The 20,722-nt window shown below is 39.7% G+C and overlaps 1 protein-coding gene across 4 annotated transcripts; it reads right to left on the bottom strand.

The window, feature by feature from the left end:
* Positions 1-2,415: 2,415 nt before the first annotated feature.
* Positions 2,416-19,991, bottom strand: LOC134099609 (von Willebrand factor A domain-containing protein 5A-like). 4 transcript variants are annotated; one of them, XM_062552545.1, is made up of 22 exons: positions 19,893-19,991; positions 19,277-19,347; positions 17,614-17,816; positions 14,642-14,864; positions 14,290-14,459; positions 14,074-14,188; positions 13,741-13,916; positions 13,456-13,544; positions 12,854-12,998; positions 12,619-12,698; positions 11,962-12,076; positions 11,523-11,822; positions 11,151-11,254; positions 9,948-10,192; positions 8,942-9,022; positions 6,803-6,922; positions 6,106-6,228; positions 5,503-5,595; positions 4,538-4,627; positions 3,377-3,513; positions 3,008-3,131; positions 2,416-2,913 (listed from the first exon to the last, which is right to left on the bottom strand). In XM_062552545.1, exons 2-22 carry the CDS (start codon positions 19,317-19,319, stop codon positions 2,834-2,836), a joined length of 2,856 nt encoding a protein of 951 aa, XP_062408529.1. In that variant the 5' UTR covers positions 19,320-19,347; positions 19,893-19,991; the 3' UTR covers positions 2,416-2,833. The 4 variants fall into 4 exon arrangements, with proteins under 4 accessions (XP_062408529.1, XP_062408528.1, XP_062408527.1 ...); XM_062552544.1 differs by having other exon boundaries at positions 9,948-10,165; positions 14,603-14,864; XM_062552543.1 differs by having other exon boundaries at positions 14,603-14,864.
* Between the last annotated feature and the right edge of the window lie 731 nt (positions 19,992-20,722).

Below are 20,722 nucleotides of genomic sequence, written 5' to 3' on the forward strand. Positions count from 1 at the left end.
TGGATGAGTTTGATTAGATAGGCCTATATCAAATATCAAATTGAGTGATGGTGATAGGGCAGAATGACCATATAATTTATAGCCATACACCTCAATACCCTGTACTGTTGTCACCAATTGCTGGTTTAGCAAACATTTGTTTCATGCAGTTTTATGTTCACCACTGACATTGTGTTTATTATATTGATTTGATTCTACCATATTTTATTTCAATACAATTTATTTCAATACAATTTACATTTTTAGATTTAAGACTAGAGATTGTTTTATCCAAAGTGTTTTAGCACCATTGATAAATGGTCCAGTCCATGGCATGAAAGGTATAAGGGAAGTTGGTCTTTAATAATTTTAGCTGTCTGTGACCTATTGCCGTTAACTCCAGCTTTGAGGATGACTGACAAGGTTACAAAAAACCCCACTTATTCTCAGGGACTGTAAACCAGCCCATCCCACTGGTGAGGTGTCTGCACGTACAGTGACTATTGCTGTTACCTTCAGCTTTGAGGATGACTAACTCATGACAAGGTTACAAAAAACATGACACATATTCCCAGGGATTGTAAACCAGCCCATCCCACTGGTTTCTGCAACTCGAACACTTAGTGACTAAGGGGGGACGCTAATTGCCTGCACTCTTCTTATCTCTGACCAGTGTGTTCTCTCTCTGTACAAGTTAAACAAATTAGCTCAGGCTGACATGCACTATAGCCAATCAAAATGTTCTTCCAGGAGCATTGCAGGCAAGTCATTTCATTGGCAGAAGATCAAATATCAACATCAGCATTGAGTATGCCTACTGAACCTTTAAACTATTTAATTTCAGACCCAAACAATCAACACACGGATGGTTTTTAACCTCAAGAGACTGTATGTGATTAGCCTGGCTAGCGCCTACCACTTCTCAAATGAGACGTGGTCTGGCAACCAGACGTTCATTTTCTCGTATTTGAAAAAATGGCCAGATCCGTTCATTGGGCGCCACGGATGTCAAATGCGTCTGTGTGTGCATAGCTCATCATGGTCTTGCTTTCTCCCCTGTTCTGTGAATGTGATTGGTTGCCAACATCAGGCGAAAATGTGGGTGTTAGTTTCCAGACTGCCTTAGCAGCGTGAATGAAATCACCGCGCAAGGCAGGATGGGAATACCCAGGCTAGTATGTGACTCAAAGCGATTCCTAACCTGTAGCACTTTTTCTTAGCCTAGTTGTAAACCAGACCCTGGAGTCTTTCAGATTAAGGGTCTGGCCACGACTAATGTGGCCCAACTCGAGGGGAGGCATCAGGCGTGCATTTGAAAATGTCACTGCACGCAATTGGATAACAGTACGACCAATATTTACTCTGATTGATTCCGGACTTCGACGCAATTGGATAACACTATGACCAATGTGTAATGAGTTTGAACGATGCAGCATTGTCTTCATCAGCTTAGCTCGCCTTTGCCCCACCTATATCAGATACACCGATTAGAATTTTACCCCCAATGGTTGGGGTAAAAGTAACTTGCATCATTGCTCGTGGCCAGAGTATCTTGCAGACACAATTGAAATTGTGAAATTTCCAGGATAACTTTTTCTCCTCAGAATCTCCTCAGAATCTGGTAGCTGTCCATTTTGTGTTGTTTTGTATTCTATTGAATACATTGAGTATTCTCTAGAAAAAATGCCTTTTCTGCGCACACAGTACTGGCTCTGTCAACTGGAAACAAAAAGTGGAGCAAGCCTGTCCCCAGACCTTAACCAAACCGTTTCAGCCAATCACCAAAGGGGGCAGCTCACTCTATAGTGTTTTGGTTCAAATTACATTAATATCAGCAATTTTAAGTGACAAACACCCATGATCTATTCCAGACAAGCTGTCTATTGAAATACATTGCTATCTCCGACATTGGACATAACATTGGAATGTAACAGTGTGGAAGAAAACAGTAATGTCAACCACATTCTTCGGTTCTTCGTTATACAGCATGACTGTATTTGTGTCCATGTGCCAAGTATTGAATCAGGTTTCAACACATTTAGTTGTCGTAGTTTATCCTGCAACACACTTTCCTGAGAACTGGTTGGTTGACAAAAGTGTGCCCTATTTAACTGTGGTGCAGCGGCGGTCGTATACAGTAGGTGTATATAGTCCGATTTTTTCCCCTTCTGGATTTGTATTTTTTTTCTCTGTAATTTTTATGTCAACAATTCCCAGGACACTGAAAGACTGGGGTGCACAAAACTTGGTGGGCATGTAGCCCCACAAGGATGACACGGAACCATTGTTTTTCGCTTTGATCCATTGCACCTGTCGCACCAGGCCCTCCGAAAGGAGGGTAATTCACAGTTTTCTGTGAATATATATCGAAATGCCAATTGTCAATGTCAACTTTTTTCACACACTCATTTACATACACAAAAGTAGGGGATGGAGTAGATGGAGACAAATAGACAAGCATGATTTATTTTTTGCAGAGAATGTGCAGGACTGGGCAGCGGCCATATTTTGTACATCTAGTTTAAAATGGGTTGCTCTTTCATATTGATAACTAAACTTATCTGTCACTTTCACCATTACACAGATTAACTGTGACAGGTTAAGAATCATGGTGGTAGATTCCATAACTTTTCTCAGGTATACACAACTTTTAGCTGCATGATCCCTTTATTTCTGAAATCAACATGGCCAGGCCCTTCTCAGTTGCAACTGCAGAGCCAATCCCAATATGCCGGAAGTTCGTCTGGGTTTTCCAGGCTAGAAATCAACAAGCCTTCCTTGAGGCCCTGGCAAAGCACATTCTTGCCCAGTAGATTTGAGAAGTAAGAACACTGTCAAAAACATCCTCAAGTCCTCAGAGGCCCAGAGTCTCCTGCTGCAGCTGACATCCCAGCAGAGCATTTCCAGCCTGAACACACTGAGACACACAGTCCACTGCAACATAAGATACACATAATGAGAGCGCGCACACACACACACACACAGTTCTTTCTGTCTTTAAACTGACAGTGAGAGGAGGGCAGTTTACCTTTCTGAGCTTGAATCCAGGATGCTGCCTTCATGGCTACAAACTGCCATTCATCGCGGGCCTCCAGGCAGAAACCATAGAGCCAAATCAGAGCCAGAACTGTAGCTGAAACAGACCTGTTGGCCTATGCATAAAAAAAACACTGAGCTACGAATATCTCCATAGTGTTAATCAGTAAAACACGAACCAAAGAGAAGTTGTGGTGATTTTACAATGTGCAGATGTCAGGTTTTAGCTCATTGAGAAATGTTGTCAAATCAACAGCATAATAATGACGAAGATTTTCCCCAATGAAAGATACAAAATAACCTCAAACACTGAATTTTCCAGCTCACAAGTTTTAAGTTTTCATTAAGTGCAGTCACATACCCCGATTGGCATCAACTGATAGGCCTTTTCATATGTCCTCCCAAGTATCTTGGCCAGAGCTGACTCCATTTCCCAAGACCCATCAGCCTTCTGGAGGGAAATTAGTTCTAAATAAGGGTCCTCACAGGTCTGGGGAACTATAATACAAATAGACATAAAAGGCACTTTCAAGACTGTGCATAGAAACAGAAATCTTGAAATCCCATTCTATTCACAATCACAAAGTTGTAGTTGTTGTTTGGCAGATGAAATGCAATATATTGGCCTAGCATATGTTGTTATTTAGTGGTTTCATTGGAGTTCATTGTGTCAACCAAAAACTGACAAGGCAAGCCCATTTCTAGTCGGTAAGCTATGACCCTTGGGCTCTTGTGATCTCAACTGACTCACTCCTAGGTATTAAAATCAGTTTTCAATTTTGTTCTTCCAAAAAAAAGACACATACTGTACATCAATAGATGTGTTCAAACTTTTGATCTTTCATCCTCTAAATTGGATTTTTCCACCTTTAAATAGCCTAGATTTCTGAAGTTCGCCGTTTGCTTGGATAAGGATCTGATGCTTTGAGATTTTTACAATGGGAAAATAACATGGGGATTTGGAATTATCACACCTGTTAAACTCTCGCGGGGACGACGAAATCGGAAATGCAGACGTTTTCCTGAACACGCTTTATCCTCTGCCAAAATCCCCTTGTTATTTTCCCATAGAACCGGACCTCAAAGATGGTATCTTTTTTCTAGGCAAACTTCAGAGGTCTACTGTTCTTAAACAATTCTAAACTAAGCTTATGTCATCTTACAATTGTCTGTTTCATAGAAAATATAAGTAAGTATATATAAGTATATATACTTTTTTGATCCCGTGAGGGAAATTCTGCATTTAACCCAATTTAACCGAATTAGTGAACACACACAGCACACAGTGAACACAAAGCGTATGGAATCCACCACTGACTGGCTGTAAGATAGAAGTAATTTGCGTCAGGCTTTGTACTGTGTTTCTGATAATCAAAATAGAGCGCAAAATATTGGTTTGTAAACTGTTTGATATGTTCTCTGGAACGAAATGTGTAATATATTGTTTATACTTGGCACTTTGGATCAACTCCTGCTGTTTTTATGTATACTTTTGAAATGTATTACTGATAAAGTAGCTTACCTTTAATCACATTACTTTTGAATTGTTCACAATTTACATAGCTTTGCTCATCACAATCTTCATCACTATCCAAATCGGGATGGCTACATCCTGAACACAAAAAACAGTTCTCATTTGAAATTGTAAAACAAATTGAAAATGTTGGATTGTATAATGTTTGATGGGTTCTCTGACACCAAACGTGTAATATTATGTTCACCAAACCAGGCCATACTTCTCTTAGACAACACAAGTTGTGGAATGTGTTCATTAAAACTATTTTCTGATTCTCCACAAATAAACTCCCTGTGGGCCACACCTTGACTTTGATGAGAGGGCCCTCTAGTGGGGAGAATAAGCACTTGAACCCATGCAAGTTGACTAAAATGAGGAATATAAGCTCAATGCAAATCAAACCAGCTCATTTTCTTAATAAGGCATTAAGATCAATGTCCAAAAGATGATTTTATATTCCTTTTTTAGTCAACTTTAGCATACTAAAAATACTATACATTATACATACTATAAATACTTATTCTCCCCACTGTATATTCAATAATATTTCTTGATACCTTTGTCTGTGTTGTTCAATTATATAGCCATTATCCATATTATCATGATATCCATATTATTCTGTTTTTCTTATATTCTGTTAATACACTGCATATACAGTATTTATATTACTGCTACTACACTGCACATATCTGTTCATGTTGTTCATACATTGTCCATACTACATAGCCATATTTATTCTACACGTAAGGCTAATCTCATTCTCAGCATGTCCTTAAATATTGCAAGAATAGTCACCCATCACATACCACAACATCCAGAAGATGCTTTTGTCTGTGTGTGTGAGTGTGTGTGTGTGTGTGTGTGTGTGTGTGTGTGTGTGTGTGTGTGTGTGTGTGTGTGTGTGTGTGTGTGTGTGTGTGTGTGTGTGTGTGTGTAGGATTTAAGGAATGTATCACTAATAAAGTACCTACCGTTGAATCGTTCATCATTGGGTACACAATCTATGTTGTCACGCTCTTCACAATGACTATGACAATTCTCGTAGTCATCGTCACCACTACATCCTGATGACAGAAACACAATTTCATCTGTGCTCCACGCATGTGGTGCTGGCCAAAACTGTATCATCAATGTGGCATGTGGGGCTGTCAGATACCTCCAAAATGTTTGTGTCTATGCATTCATGATGCATGGACTACGCATGAACAGAATCCTGCTCCAGGAGAAGCAATTACACTTGAGGACCGTTGCTGTATTGCTTGTCTAGAGAGCACTGTACTTATTGGGAAATACATGCTTTTCCACATTGCCTCATTCATCTCCACATTGCACCTCCTTAAATATTGCGAGATTCATCACCCAACGTATACCACGACATCCAGAAGATGTTTTTGTCTGTATCACATTGCCTATCTGTGTCACATTGGATCTCTCTGCTCTCTCTCTCTCTCTCTGTGTGTGTGTGTGTGTGTGTGTGTGTGTGTGTGTGTGTGTGTGTGTGTGTGTGTGTGTGTGTGTGGAGGATTTAGAAAGGTTTCTGTACTGTTGAAATGTATGACTGGTAAAGTACCTACCGTTCAACTTTCCATCTTTAAGGCAATTCACGTCAATCTCATTCACGTAGGCACAGTCTTCATCGCTATCGGAATCAACTACGGCATCTTTCCAGTTTAGGTAATCATTATCATCACTACATTCTGAAGGCAGAAATACAGTTAAATTTGAAATTGAAAATGTTGGATTGGAAACTACTTGATATGTTCTCTGATGCTAAATGTGTAATATGTTCACTAAACCGGGACCTACTTCTCCTAGACAACATCCCCACAAAATCTAGAATATCAGTATCCAGGTTGTGGTATGGTATTGAGTATCTCTAAAATGTTGAATATTCAACAATTGAATATTCAATTTGAACCTTCTGTTTTTCCACAAAAAACGTCCTGTGGACTGTACCTTGACCTTTGGTGTAGGACTCTCCACAGAAACAGGCATTTCTTAATAAAATGTATGCATCTGTTTGCTTTGTTCAATCTATCATGTCATTGTACCAATTATTACAAGTGTGTCTTTTCTATCTGATGAAACTTTCTTCCATGTTTTTTTTTTCATTTGTGCTGTCAAAACAGGTAGCTTGCTAGGCCTATAAAATGCATCAGGGACATTTTGCCTGCAGTTTAAATCTTAATTCGCTCTGACAGATCTTGTAATGTGCACGTGCATGTGTGTGTGTGTGTGTAGGATTTAAGGAAGGTTTCTGTGGAGGCTTACCATGACATCCAGATGATGTTTTAGTCTGTGTACATTTTAATTGTTCAACGTTGGGTATACAAACTATGTAGTCATGTTCTCCACTATTGCGAATATTCTCGTAGTCATCGTCATCAGATTCTGAAATAATAAAAAAAAAACAATTTAATTTGAAATGGTAAAACAAACAGAAAATGTTGGATCCAATTGAAACTTGTGATATTGATCTCTGACACTAAATGTGTCATATTGTCCAAAACCACCAACAATGGGATAAATGACATTAGTTGGAGCTAATGGAGTGGTAGGGTTACGTTCACCCTCAACAACAAAAAATCATCTCTCATAATCATATTCATGCAGGAGCCATTTATATCCACTTTTAGTTTGTTCATTTAGCTATTTTAGCCACTTGGGGGAGAACTGGTGCAGTTTGGCACGTCACAGGGAATTTAGGCATAGATAGATAGATAGATAGATAGATACTTTATTGATCCCCAAGGGGAAATTCAAGGTCCCAGCAGCTTAAGACACCACACACAACATACAGTACAATGTAAACAGGAAAATACAAAGCAAATCAATAAGTCAACATGACTAAAGGAGCAGTAGTAAAGAAAGTAAAGCTAAACTAAACAAAAAACACGTTGAAGCACAAAACAACACGAGCTACTTAGGATTGCTGCCTCTCTCGTCGGCGCCGGAACCGAAGCATGCAGGTGAAGCAATCAATTATGCAAAGTTGTGGATGGCAGGGAACACACGGTTCTTACCATAGCCATTAGCACAACAGCACTTTAGGGTGAAGTACCATTCAATATGTTGAATACCTTCTCTACTTTTATGACAAACGGGAACACCACCCAAAGAGAGCTAATGGGATTCCTATAGGATCCTTTCTGCTATACGCACTGAGAACACCATGCCATCCATGACAAGGCTTATTGGATAGCCTTGACAATGCACTTCCAAGCATACATTTTGGGCTAACGGCGTATTTATAAAATAATTTTGTAGTTTAGCATCGTAGTGAATGGTATGGTGTTTCAAAGCAACAAAGTGACAGTCCTGCATTTTCTCTTAGCAGAAAGTACATTTCAACATCAACATCTCAATTTCTCAACATCCCTTACTTCATAACCTGAAACTCTTGAGTTTGAGTACTTGCTCAAAGACACTTGGTCATGAAGAGTTGGGGTTGAACTGGCAAACCTTCGTGTGTCTGTATCTGTGTGTGTGTGTGTGTGTGTGTGTGTGTGTGTGTGTGTGTGTGTGTGTGTGTGTGTGTGTGTGTGTGTGTGTGTGTGTGTGTGTGTGTGTGTGTGTGTGTGTGTGTGTGTGTGTGTGTGTGTGTGTGTGTGTGTGTGTGTGTGTCCTCAAAATAGTTTTTTTAGAGTGGTGCATGATACAAACATTTCAAGGTGATTTTCAGCTGCCAAAATATGCGTCCTATGTGGGTCATACTACAGTGTGGAGAATTACAGAAATAGTGGAAAAGCATCAAATTCAAGACTCTAACACTTGCCTACTTGACTTTTTATTTGTTGTTAGAAGTGCTCTTAAAACCTAAATGTTTTTTCATGTTGTAAGTCGCTTTGGTTAAAAAGCATCAGCCAAATGAAATGTAATGTAATGGAAAAGTCTTGTGTGGAATAGAGAGGCAGTGATACAAAAAAATAATGTGTTCGTCTATGTGGATGAGCAGGTCAATTATTTTTGGATGGGCAACATAGCAAAGTTGTCCAATTCTATCATAATTGACAGACACACAAAACAAACAATACAGTCAGTGCTACCTAACTAACTCAAGTTGCTGCAGCCAACAGCTAGAAAAGCCAGGCAGCTAAATTGTCACAAACTGGGGGCATCTTTACAATCAGGCCCCCCAGAGTAGCACTGTACTGCTGCCAAAACAGCATAGTTGGAGAATAATATACTAATAGGTTTCAAATACGAATTAAATATGATATCATCTTATCAAAATAGGTGTAATCTATAAAACAAACATGAAACAAAAATGTCAAAGTGATTTTCATGATCACCTACCTATTCTTCAATGGGGATTAATGACAGTATCAAAATTACTATACAATCAAGAGTTTTCAGGAAGCAAAATCTTTGTTGTGTTAGTGTAGTGTAATGTGTGGAGCAAATGCTTACCAGGAGACATGGCAAGCGATGCAGCCACTGGGGCCATTCCACCCCTTGGGATTGGCAGTGAACAGGCACCAAAAAACGTTCCTGGTAGAAGCATAAAACATCAGAAAAAAACAGGTTAACAGCAACTTCTTGTTTTTCTGAGGACAGAAGTAGAGACACACTCTAACCTGGCGTTGGCACAGTGGTCCCTGCACAGTCTGAATTAAGTTATTATGTTGGTGGGAATGTTATTACATTAACTTCCCACCAATGCAATAAATCACTGATTAAGTGACATCTGTTTTATCCGTTGTAAAGGTACAGTCACATCTAAACCAATTTCATTACCATAAAGCTTTGAGGTGCAGAACAATGCTTTTACTTAAAGTGAAATATTACTCCAATACAAGTCAGATTTTTACTAAAGTTTAAGTAGAAAAGTAAGTAACAGTAATCAAGTAAATGTACTTAGTTACTGTCCACCCTTGATTGCGATGCTTTCGTCCATCAATGAATGTCTTAACATTCAAACTTTCAGTATTGATTCACAGACTAATAAGTGACAAACCCTAAGTGAGGTCATATCTTTTCTGAAGAGCAGGAATCAAGTTTGAAATAGAGGACAAACAGGCCAAAACAGCTTGAAAAGGAAAATCCCTCAATTTTGTGTTGGTAATTTCTCTAAAGCGATGTATGATACATTTTCAAGGTGATTTTCATGATCAGCAATCAGTAATTGATAAGAAAAAAAACATTATTTGAAGTGCCAAAGGATGCTTGCTTTAATATACGACAATATAATTACAAAAATAAATAATTACAAAAATAGGCTAAAAAAAAACATATGTGACAAAGCATATCTAGGGAGAATTTTGTGATCAGCAGCCCCCAAAATGGTCATTACTCCATTTAGTGTGATAAATGGTGTCAACATTTTTGCACAAAATGTAGGGGAAAACTGGCTAAAAGAGCAATTATTTTCCTGAACACAGAGTCACATTGGCTATATATTGAGATCCACTCTAACCTGGCGTTGGCACAGGTCTGTGGAGCAGAGGTCCCTGCACAGTCTGTCCGCTGCCCTTGTGGATGGCGATGAAGGCGGTGTGTGTGCAGCTGACTCCAGACTGCAGGCTGAGCTGCAGCAGCTTCTCTCTCAGGGCCTTCGCCTCTGGTCCTGCTGCCCTCTCCTCCGTCTCCAGTGAGCGGATCAGGGCTCGAGCCCCCAGCCGGTGGAGAGTCAGCCTGAAGTGGGGAAGGACCAGTAGACTTCTAAAATTCCAGTATTTCATATCACAAAATGAATAATAACAGACATTGACATAAATATCATGAATCAAATGAATGTGCGGCAATTAACGGGGTCCAAGCAATATGATATCAATATTCTGAGAAAAATGTTTATAAATAAATATATTTAAAAATAATATAAATATATTATAAAGTCGCAAATTTGCGAGAAAAAAGTCACAAATTTGCCACATTATAAAGTTTCACATTTGCCACATTATAAAGCTGAACTACAAAGCCCATCTGAACTGCCCTCAAATGTAACCACCTGTAACCTTGCATCTGTTCAGTTAGTTGCTGGTGGACAAAAGCCATCACCGCCTCAGACTGCTATGGTTTTTTCTTTGAAACAGGCCAAGTTTCTTGCAGCGTCTCTTCAAAATCCAAATACTTAGATGGTATGGTGATACTGTATGGTGATTTGGTGATTCTGGGCTAAAATAATGATATAGTTTGTCTACCGTATACATTATGCACACTAAACAGTAGCCTAACTTGCGACTGAGTTATCTGGTTTACTGAATAAATCGTAAATTTGCGACTTAATAATGTGGCAAATTTGCGACTTAATAATGTGGCAAATTTGCGACTCTATAATGTGGCAAATTTGCGACTTTATCATGTGGCAAATATACAAGTTTATTTCTCCTTGGAAAAATATATATTTATACGTGGCCCTAATACGACGTCGTACTTTCCTGTAAACTTTTCTGACAGACCATTTTTTCAAATCAAAGAAAGAAATCTATTTTGGCAATCAAAATATATTAGTTATCATGTTATGTTAATAAATTGAATAAATTATCATTTTAACTATTTAAAAATCCAACCAACACGTCATATGACCACACAGTGAATCCACTCATTGAATCTCATCTTATAGGCGTATATACATGTGTATATACATGTGTGTGTATGCGTGCATGCGTGTGACTGTTACCCAGTATGTTGTGTGGGTTTTAGACAGAAGTTCAGTTGCTCCTCAATCAAGTCTTCTTTCAGGTTGTATTGTATTGTCACAGACCCTTCAGAATGCTCTGAATTCTAAGGACAAGACAGGCAGATAAAATATTATTATATGAGGTTGGAAACCTTGTATGTTAATATGATATGATTCAAGATGAATGTTGTGCTTTCAAATAGAACTCTGAAGTCAAATTGCTATTTACATATATTTAACTAATATTGTCTATAAGAAGTCCAAAACTAAAAACAATAATAATAGAAACAAATGGAAAAATTAACATTAATCTGGAAGGACCGCTAATGAACATTTAAGTTAGTGCAGCACTGAACCAAGAAAAAGTACTACCACTCCATTGAGCTGGGCATAGAGCAGTGCCCTTTGACCCTGGAAGAGCACAGTGATTGGTGGAGATAAAGGGATGACTGAAAGTGGATTTAGGCCATCTCCTCCAGACTGGCCAGGTTCCTGGGTCCTCTTCCTTCTTTGAAAAAAAGCTTTCACATTGCCAAGTTTTTGAAAGAATGATATTCGGTTGTGGACTGTATTTTTGATCTGAAGGGCCCCTGTGAAACCATCTGAAAGGTTCCATTTGACTGAGATATTTTTGACGACTGGCTGAAGAGCAAAGCGGAGAGACTGCATCACCTATAGGAAGAAAAATAGACCAATCACAGTTTACTGAACCATAATAGATTTCAAGTAAGATAAAGATAATAGATGCAGAAGAGGTGATTTCTTCTCTCTCTCAGAATTCAAGCCTTCTGTTGTCTCCATGTCCTCCTACCTTGGGCTGCATGCGGTCTGTTCCTGTGATAAACTGAGCATGCCCAGAGCCCTCCTTGGCCAGGCCTGTGATTAAAGCAGTGCTGGCACCCTCTCCGATTCCAAAAGAGAAGCACCTGCACACAATACAAATTTATTGTAACAATAATAGAAAAGATTCTACCTCAATTTCAAACTGTGCAAATTAGTACCAATCTTTGGAATTACAACCTATCATCAAGACATCCAACCTCGACCAACAGGAACTAGTTCACTTAGAAGAAGAATAAGTACTATTCTCCCAAAAAGAAAATATAAAAAGGCAACATAAAGAAATACTTTTACATAATTACGGACAAAATAAATGAAAGCAATATGACATTAACGTATAATCCAGACTACAAAAGATGCATAAAATATGTGATAATCCTTTGCCACAGACCTGACACTGCGAAAAAAGAAATTCAGTTCTACTTGAGACATTAGCTAAGACATTTCTTTCTTCCAGTCCTCTTAATTTCACAGATCTTCCATGTCACTGGTTAAGAAGGAATATTATGACAGACATACAGCACACTAATGCAGATCTGTGTCCATCAACTGAAAAATGAAACTTAAATGTCCTACATGTACATAAATAACTTGAAAATACAACTGTCATTTTATAGGCTATACCAACCTGTGGGAGTGAAGATTTTTTTTCACCAGGTCCAAAACCTCCTTGGTATTCCCCACCTCTCCATCAGTAAAAATGAACAGCTGAAGAACATACAAGAAGAACTCGTATACGATAGGACAAGAGAGGCAGAACTCAGAAGTCTCAAAACTTTTATACCTGAAATTTCAGACAAGAAAATCTACACTGCTGCCAGAACTGGAGACAGGTGATAATACAATGAGTCAGTAATTCCCACCTGTCTGGGGTGACTGGGGATGCAGGGCTGGCTGTAGATGTGTTTCAGAGGCTGAAGAATCTCAGTGCCCCCCATGTCTGCTCTCATTCCCTTCACTTTCTCAAGAGCATCGTCCATCGTCTTCTGGTTGTACTTGACGCTTTTCCTGAAGAGGTCATCATGTTAATAATGTTACTCAAGTCATGGAATCACTTAGCCTGGCTAGCGCCAACCACTTCTCAAATGAGACGTGGTCTGGCAACCAGACGTTCATTTTCTAGTATTTGAAAAAATGCCCAGATCCGTTCATTGGGCGCCACGGATGTCTATCAAATGCGTCTGTGCATAGCTTATCATGGTTTTGCTTTCCCCCTGTTCTGCGATTGGTCCCCTATCTCAGTCAAAAATCAGGGTGGTAGTTTCCAGATTGCCTTAGCAGCGTGAAATCATAGTGCAAGGCAGGATGGGAACACCCAGGCTAGGAATGACTAATTTGATTGATTAATAAAGATTACTGTAATATCCTCTTTCAAGCAGACAAAAGTCATCACACTGCACTAATCTGATATGAAGATACACAACTGTTAACATCAGATGTAGTGTAATGAAAAAGTAAACTTAACGGGAAGAAATGGTCATGATGAGAGCCAAAGCTGTAAATGTTGAAGTAGCAACCCATGGGGAGACTCTTCAAGAGCAGGAGCAGAGTGTCCTGGAGGTAAAATCAGTGAAAGTTACAGTATGAAGCTCATTGAGAAGTCTCAGGGTGTAGTGTGCAGGTTAAACATGGGAGAAGTCAAGCGTTGAGAGCAGCCCAGAGCAGCCCATCAGCGTGCGTGCCTTATCTCCTGAGTGCACTGAGAAGAGCACCATTTAGGTTCTCTCTACCACCACTGCAATCATGGTACCTTGGCACTCTCTATGCGCATCTTTGCATCTTTTCCTGAGTGCATCTTGCAGTCCATACTCCCTGATCGGTCCACCACAAAAATAAACTCTCCACATGTGGCAAGTGAGGATGTTGCTGCAGCAGGGAACTCTGGGTAAATGCTGATCATTACAACAGGGTCACCCATTAAAGAGCCTGGGGGAGAAACAGAGAGGGGAACTTAATTTGTATTAACTTGACTAAACTTCTCTATACAAAATGGGTAAGATGCATTATTTTTCAACCACAGCCTTTAACAAATGAGCTCCACACAAATGTCCAGATTATCAGCATGAAGAGCACAAGCCCTCACCTGGCTCAGCACTGTCCAGTCCAGCCTCCACTATGGCAGTGGGCTTATGAGCATCCTGGTAATACAGCAGCAGCTCCACATCTCGATCAAACAGGTGGCCTGGAGAGAGACTCACCTGGAGGATCAGAGAGGAATATAATATTACAGCACACTAACACAACACCATAAGCACCTAGTGCTTATAATCACACATTCATAATGGCCAGCCCTCCGTACCGTGGCCTGTGTTTTGTCTGGGTTGAGGTAAGCCAGTGGCTCCAGATGACAGTTGGACTCCACTTTAGAGATGGACTGGGGGGAGGACAGCTGAGCACTGAGAGCCAACGTGTAGGGCACCGTACCAGCTGGGACTGAAGTCACGGTGGCCATTTGACTCCTGTCCATGTCTGAGAAGACAGTTGGGAAGATGCATGTGGAATTTTACAGAGCTATTTTTTGCATTTTTACTAATTTACCCTCAAATGCTCAGGTGCCGCCTTCAACCATACAGAAATCAAACTTCAAAGCAATCAGTGAATTAGTAACTAACAGCAACCGAAGGGCTCCGTGCTCCCCCATGGCCTCTCACCCTGGGGTGTGTAGCGGGGGTTGAGCACAGCGGGCAGACAGAAGCGCAGGGCGTCATCAGCTTGCATGGCCAGCTCTGAGATGTAGACCAGAGTGATGGCAGCACTCTCTCCTGGAGGCAGGCTGCCCACGTTCAGCTGGAACACGTCTGGGCTCTGAGCACTCTCCTCCAACAGGAAGGCCTGGTGGCCCGAGCTCAACGCATCATCATATTTCTCTCGGGCCTGGACAAAGGAAAAGCTGAAGGCATCATCATACTGCTGCCTGGACCATGGGAGAGTGCCATTGTCTTGAGTCCAAAAGTGCACCGAGACCAAGAAACACACTAATAAGCATATAATAGAAGCAGTACAGTAATATGTCAATACAGTCAGGAACCATATGCAATTTCAAGCCCATTACATTTTTTTGCCACATTCAGCAAACATCTTCATGATTCGCTTGCTGCCTATAGGCTTACAGCTCAAGCTACAAAGATTGGAAATGAACAAAGGACAGCCTGTCCTCCAAACAATACAAGTTTCTCTGGGAACACTGAGGGGGTGAGCTTAACTCTTTGGTGTCTTTTGCCTGGTTCTTATAAGAAAATATAGTATAGCCTATGCTGTTTTGGACAAAAGCGTCTGCTATATCACTTATTATTGTAATGTTTTTCACATAAAATTGATTAAATAAAAAAGAAATCTCAATGCTCAACTTTTCTAGCCTCGAAATCTAGACGCCCCTAGCAGTTGTCCGGGTCAGTCTAGCAACTCTCCGTAGAGCTTGGGAGCCAGGCTTTGGCAGAATCACCAGACCAATCACATCGTGTAGTCGGGGGGCGGGCTTAACATAATGGTGACTGACATGCCATGCGACCAGAAGTTGTGACGGTTACGCATCCTGCTATCCTGAAGATTATTTGTTTAGCGTTATCCTATTGCATGGAATTTGAAAGACAACTGTTTATCCCATCCCTCCGATTGAGCCCTACGGTGAGTTCCCAGACCCTACATCTTGATGTGGGTCTGGCTGGTCAGGCTACAACTTTTCTGCACATAAATGTGATTTTCTTTAAGTCAAGTCGTCAAGAGACCGCACTCAGGTGCTGGAATTCATACGAAAACTGTATTTAAAAAAGCCACAACAACATTATAGGCTCTGACAAACAAAAAAGAAAGACAAACGTTTCGGGCCTAGCCCATCATCAGTGTCTCAATTTCGAAGCTACTCAAATGTGTCTAAAATTTACAAATAATGCATGTAAGCATACATCTACAGTGCCTATAGAAAGTTATCATACCCTTTTGAAATAGTTACTTATTTTGTCTTACAGCCTGAAATCAAAACCCATTTTTAAAAAAATCTTTTCCAGTTTTATTAACAAATCTAGCTGTACAAGATCAAAATAATGAAAAAAAGTCAACAGTTCTGAAAATTAATAAAAAATTAAAAACTAGAATAACAGGGTTGGAAAAGTCATCATACCCCTGACTTAATACTTTGTAAAGCTTCCTTTTGCTTTCATTACAGCCATCAATCTGTTTAGATATGCCTCTATTATAGCTTTGCATACCTAGATAGGGGAATATTTGCCCAATTTTCTGTGCAGAAATGTTAAAATTTAGTCAAATTCTGTAGGGAATGGCGATGGACTGCTCTCTTCAAGTCAATCCACAGATTTTCTATAGGATTTAAGTCAGGGCTCTGACTTTGCCACTCAAGGATATTCACCATCCTATCCTTAAGCCACTGCTTTGTTCTTTTGGCAGTATATGTTTAGGATTATTGTCGTGTTGGAAGGCGAATGACCTCCCCATCCTCAGCTGTCTAGGGGGGGACGCAGGTTTTCCTCAAGAATTTGGGTGTACTTGGCAGCACCCATTTTCCCTTCTATCCTGACCAATTGCCCAGTCCCCGCTGATGAGAAACATCCCCAAAACATAATGTTGCCCCCACCATGCTTCACACTAGGTATGGTGTGTTTTGGGTGTGTTTGGGTGTGTATACTGTGTTTGGTTAGCGCCTGGAGCTCAGTCCAAAAACTTCAATCTTAGTCTCCAAAAAGTTCAATCTTAGTCTCATCTGACCATAAAAGCTTTTTCCACATGGTAGCAGAATATTCCAGATGTGTTTTTGCACTGAACTCCAAGCGCAATGTTTGGCGAAAACCAACACAGTACACCACCCAAAACACACCATACCTAGTGTGAAGCATGGTGGGGGCAACATTATGTTGTGGGGATGTTTATTTTCAGCGGGAACTTGGCAATTGGTCAGGATAGAAGGGAAAGTGGATGCTGCCAAGTACACCCACATTCTTAAGGAAAACCTGTGTCCCTCTCCTAGACAGCTGAGGATGGGGAGGTCATTCGCCTTCCAACACGACAATAATCCTAAACATATACTGCCAAAAGAACAAAGCAGTGGCTTAAGGATAGGATGGTGAATATCCTTGAGTGACAAAGTCAGAGCCCTGACTTAAATCCTATAGAAAATCTGTGGATTGACTTGAAGAGAGCAGTCCATCGCCATTCCTTACAGAATTTGACTACATTTTAACATTTCTGCACAGAAAATTGGGCAAATATTCCCCTATCTAGGTGTGCAAAGCTATAATAGAGATATATCCAAACAGATTGATGGCTGTAATGAAAGCAAAAGCAAGCTTTACAAAGTATTAAGTCAGGGGTATGATGACTTTTCCAACCCTGTTATTCTAGTTTTTAATTTTTTATTAATTTTCAGAACTGTTGACTTTTTTTTCATTATTTTGATCTTGTACAGCTAGATTTGTTAATAAAACTGGAAAAGATTTTTTTAAAAATGGGTTTTGATTTCAGGCTGTAAGACAAAATAAGTAACTATTTCAAAAGGGTATGATAACTTTCTATAGGCACTGTATTTTCTTTTATCTATTACGATACAGTGAAGTAATCAATTGCACCTAATTTCTACATCATATATTATATCTCAGCTGTCCAATCACCTCACCTTCTGTTTGTCCTGCAGCTTTGCCACCACCTCTGTGTCTCCTATCTTGGCACTGAGGTGGCAGACGGCACTTTCTCCAGGCAGAGGGAACACAAACACAGCCTCCAGGGGGCGCTCTTCTCCATTCACATACCGTAGAGTGGAGGTCACTGTGGCTACATGTCCCTTTACATGCACATCTACCTCCACACTCTTCAGAGGAACTGCAAAAGAAATCAAGATAATGTCAAAATAATCAAAGAAACCATTGAACATTGAGAGGCTAAAAATTACAACTTTTAACTAGGCTATGTCAGGTGTATTTCCAGTGTTGTTTGAAAAGTCCTGTTGGTCGTTGGTCGACTAGAGGTAGATGAGTCACCCACGCAACTGGAATGTTGCAGGTTTGACCCCCAACTCCTCCTCACAAGACACTCAACCCCAATAGTGCTCTCGGTGGGACCTACGCTATTGGTGTGTGAGAGTGTAAAGAGCTTTGAGTGCTCAGACGAGAGGAAAAGTGCTATATAATTGCAGTACCATGGGCATACCATACATGGGCAGCCGTGGCCTACTGGTTTGGGCTTCGAGCTTGTAACCGGAGGGTTGTCAGTACGATCCCTGACCAGTCCACAGCTGAAGTGCCCTTGAGCAAGGCACCTATACCCTCACTACTCCCCGAGCGCTGCTGTTGGGTAGGCAGCTCACTGCTCTGGGTTAGTGTGTATTCACTGTGTGTGTTCACTAATTCACAAAGTGGGATAAATGCAGAGACTAAATTTCCCTCACAGGATCAAAAAAGTATATATACTTATATATACTTATACTAAACTAACAGTACACTTTTAGTGCACCTAATACTTTACTGCATTTAAAAATGCTAAAGTAACTAGTATCTTTGCTAGTTACTTCAATCTTTATTAGTTACTTCTACAGTTACAGTATAATTCTCAGTGCTTACGAGTTTGCTATTATAAACTGAAAGTGGGCTAATTTAGTCTGAAGAACTATTAAAATATTTACAAGTATAACACAAGCACATTTATACTAATACACTTACTACATAACTTGGGAATTATATATCAACTACTCAAGTTTACTTAATAAAATCAACTTTAAAGATTAACTGAACTTTGGTAAGGGTACTTTTAAAAGAAGTGGCTTCATAGTCCGTGTATGTTTTGTTCATTTGAATTTCAATTGAGAATCAAAAATAAAAAAATAAAAAAAATTACTTGTTATTTCATTATTTGTTTATGATTGTGTCATTTTTTGATTTTTTGATTTTGGATTCTCAATTGAATATCAAATGAACGAAACATACACGGACCATGAAGCCATTTCTTTTAACAGTACCCTTACCAAAGTTCAGTTAATCTTTAAACATACACGGACCCTTACCCTTCATCCAGCATGATTCATTATTCTCATTCTTAGTCTTATTATCATCATCATCATTGCCAGTAATTGTAGTAGCAGTAGTCTAGTAGTAAAACCTTTGGAAACATGCTGCTCCTACAGTAGGTGACCTTAACAGCATTTCAATTACCTAAATCTTTTAAGCATGCTAACTAAATTGTGAGACAGTACAGTAATACTGAAGTTTTCACATAGGTTTGAAATGATCATTCTCTCAATATTAAGTAACAAGGGAATTGGAGTGGTGAATGCCTCATATTCAGACCTGGCTTCTTGTTTTTAGTGACCAGACCACAGCTGTACTCCATAGTGCCTTTTCAAAGGATGATTTCAAACCTGAATAGAAAAAGAGGGCAAAAACAAACAGGCAGTAAAAGTACAGTAGTCTAGTTCAATAGAATACAGTGTGCCACTTACTGACTACTGACCCATTTATCATTCTGCCAGACATTTTTTGGCAGAGTTGTCTGCTTGGAAGTCTCTAAGTTACCAACACTGGCACACCATGGGTCTGATTTGAACAGCAGACAACTACCTTGTTGCCTCAGTGTTTCCACCTCAGTCTCCAGAACCCACACTATGTAGGTTTTACCGTATCATCTTCTTTATGAATAGTGGAACACCACAGAGTCAGGACAAACGTATTACTTGCCCTGATAGAAATGAAGACCTGCATATAGTGTGTGTTTTCTGAATAGTCTGTTTTCTAATATTCTGATAGTCGAAAATGCATAAAATAAGTATGCTTTAGCGCATGGTTTGCAAGAGACTGAAACTATTGAGTATATATTTAATATTAGAAATGAAAAACACAATGTTTTGTTTTTGTTTTCTTACAGCAAGCACTTGATAATACAATATGAATGTATGTAATATCCTACCTTATAATTTGGCTCAGTTGTTAAAAAACATTTGAACAGATAAACAGTTTCGGACAATAAGGATACGTCTGACTTTTACAACACAAGGAACGAATGAACAGGTTCTTTAGAGATGCTAACTTGATATTCAGACGATTCTTCAAACGTACAGAACCACAGTGACCTACATGGGCCTTTCTTCAGGTGCAAGCTTCTGCATGCATCTACCCTCCTCTACCCACTGCAGCCACTTCCTTTCCATTGTGGTGGGGAAATAACCCAGTGATTGATCGTGTGAAATTACCTTTCTCTTACTTTTCTGCTACTGTAAGAACACTTCAGATTTCCGGTGATATAAAATGAGTATTGATCATTGATTGAAATTGAGTTGAGTGAAGACATGCCAAAAGACAGACATAACTATAATAGGAGTAGGGAAGGTGCAAAGTGTCTCATAGATTTTAAGACAAAACTGGAATCAATAATCCAATGTGGGTGGTTATGTGAAATACACTGGTATAGCCTCTTTTTTGCACAATTGTTGCACACTTGGAAGCACTTGCAATTCGCAACGAGCATTCTGCCATTGACATAAGTCGTAAACGACATGGAGGCAGTTACACACTTTGAGAGGAGCTACTCCAAAACCTCAGCGTTTCTTACGCAAACAATGCACATTCTGCCACTGACTTGAACACTTTTTGTTAACCATTTCTGAAGGCTGTACTATATCATCAAGTCAAGCACCACTACAAGATGAAACAGCATATTGCATTTCATGTAGTCTAGGCAGATGTAGTTTGATGTAGTCTAGACTAGACAGTATAGTCCCGGAACATGTAGGCTGCATG

The sequence above is a fragment of the Sardina pilchardus genome, chromosome 13, assembly GCF_963854185.1.
Source record: "Sardina pilchardus chromosome 13, fSarPil1.1, whole genome shotgun sequence".
Lineage (NCBI taxonomy): Eukaryota > Metazoa > Chordata > Actinopteri > Clupeiformes > Clupeidae > Sardina > Sardina pilchardus.

Excerpts from the sequence above, each read along its gene's own strand:
- LOC134099609 (XM_062552543.1), bottom strand. The coding sequence starts at position 19,319 with ATGGAGTACAGCTGTGGTCTGGTCACTAAAAACAAGAAGCCAG. Across the intron at positions 17,817-19,276 it reads CACTAAAAACAAGAAGCCAG|TTCCTCTGAAGAGTGTGGAG; the intron begins GTCTGAATATGA and ends TTTCTTTTGCAG. Across the intron at positions 13,545-13,740 it reads TGCGCATAGAGAGTGCCAAG|GACACTCTGCTCCTGCTCTT; the intron begins GTACCATGATTG and ends TTTTACCTCCAG.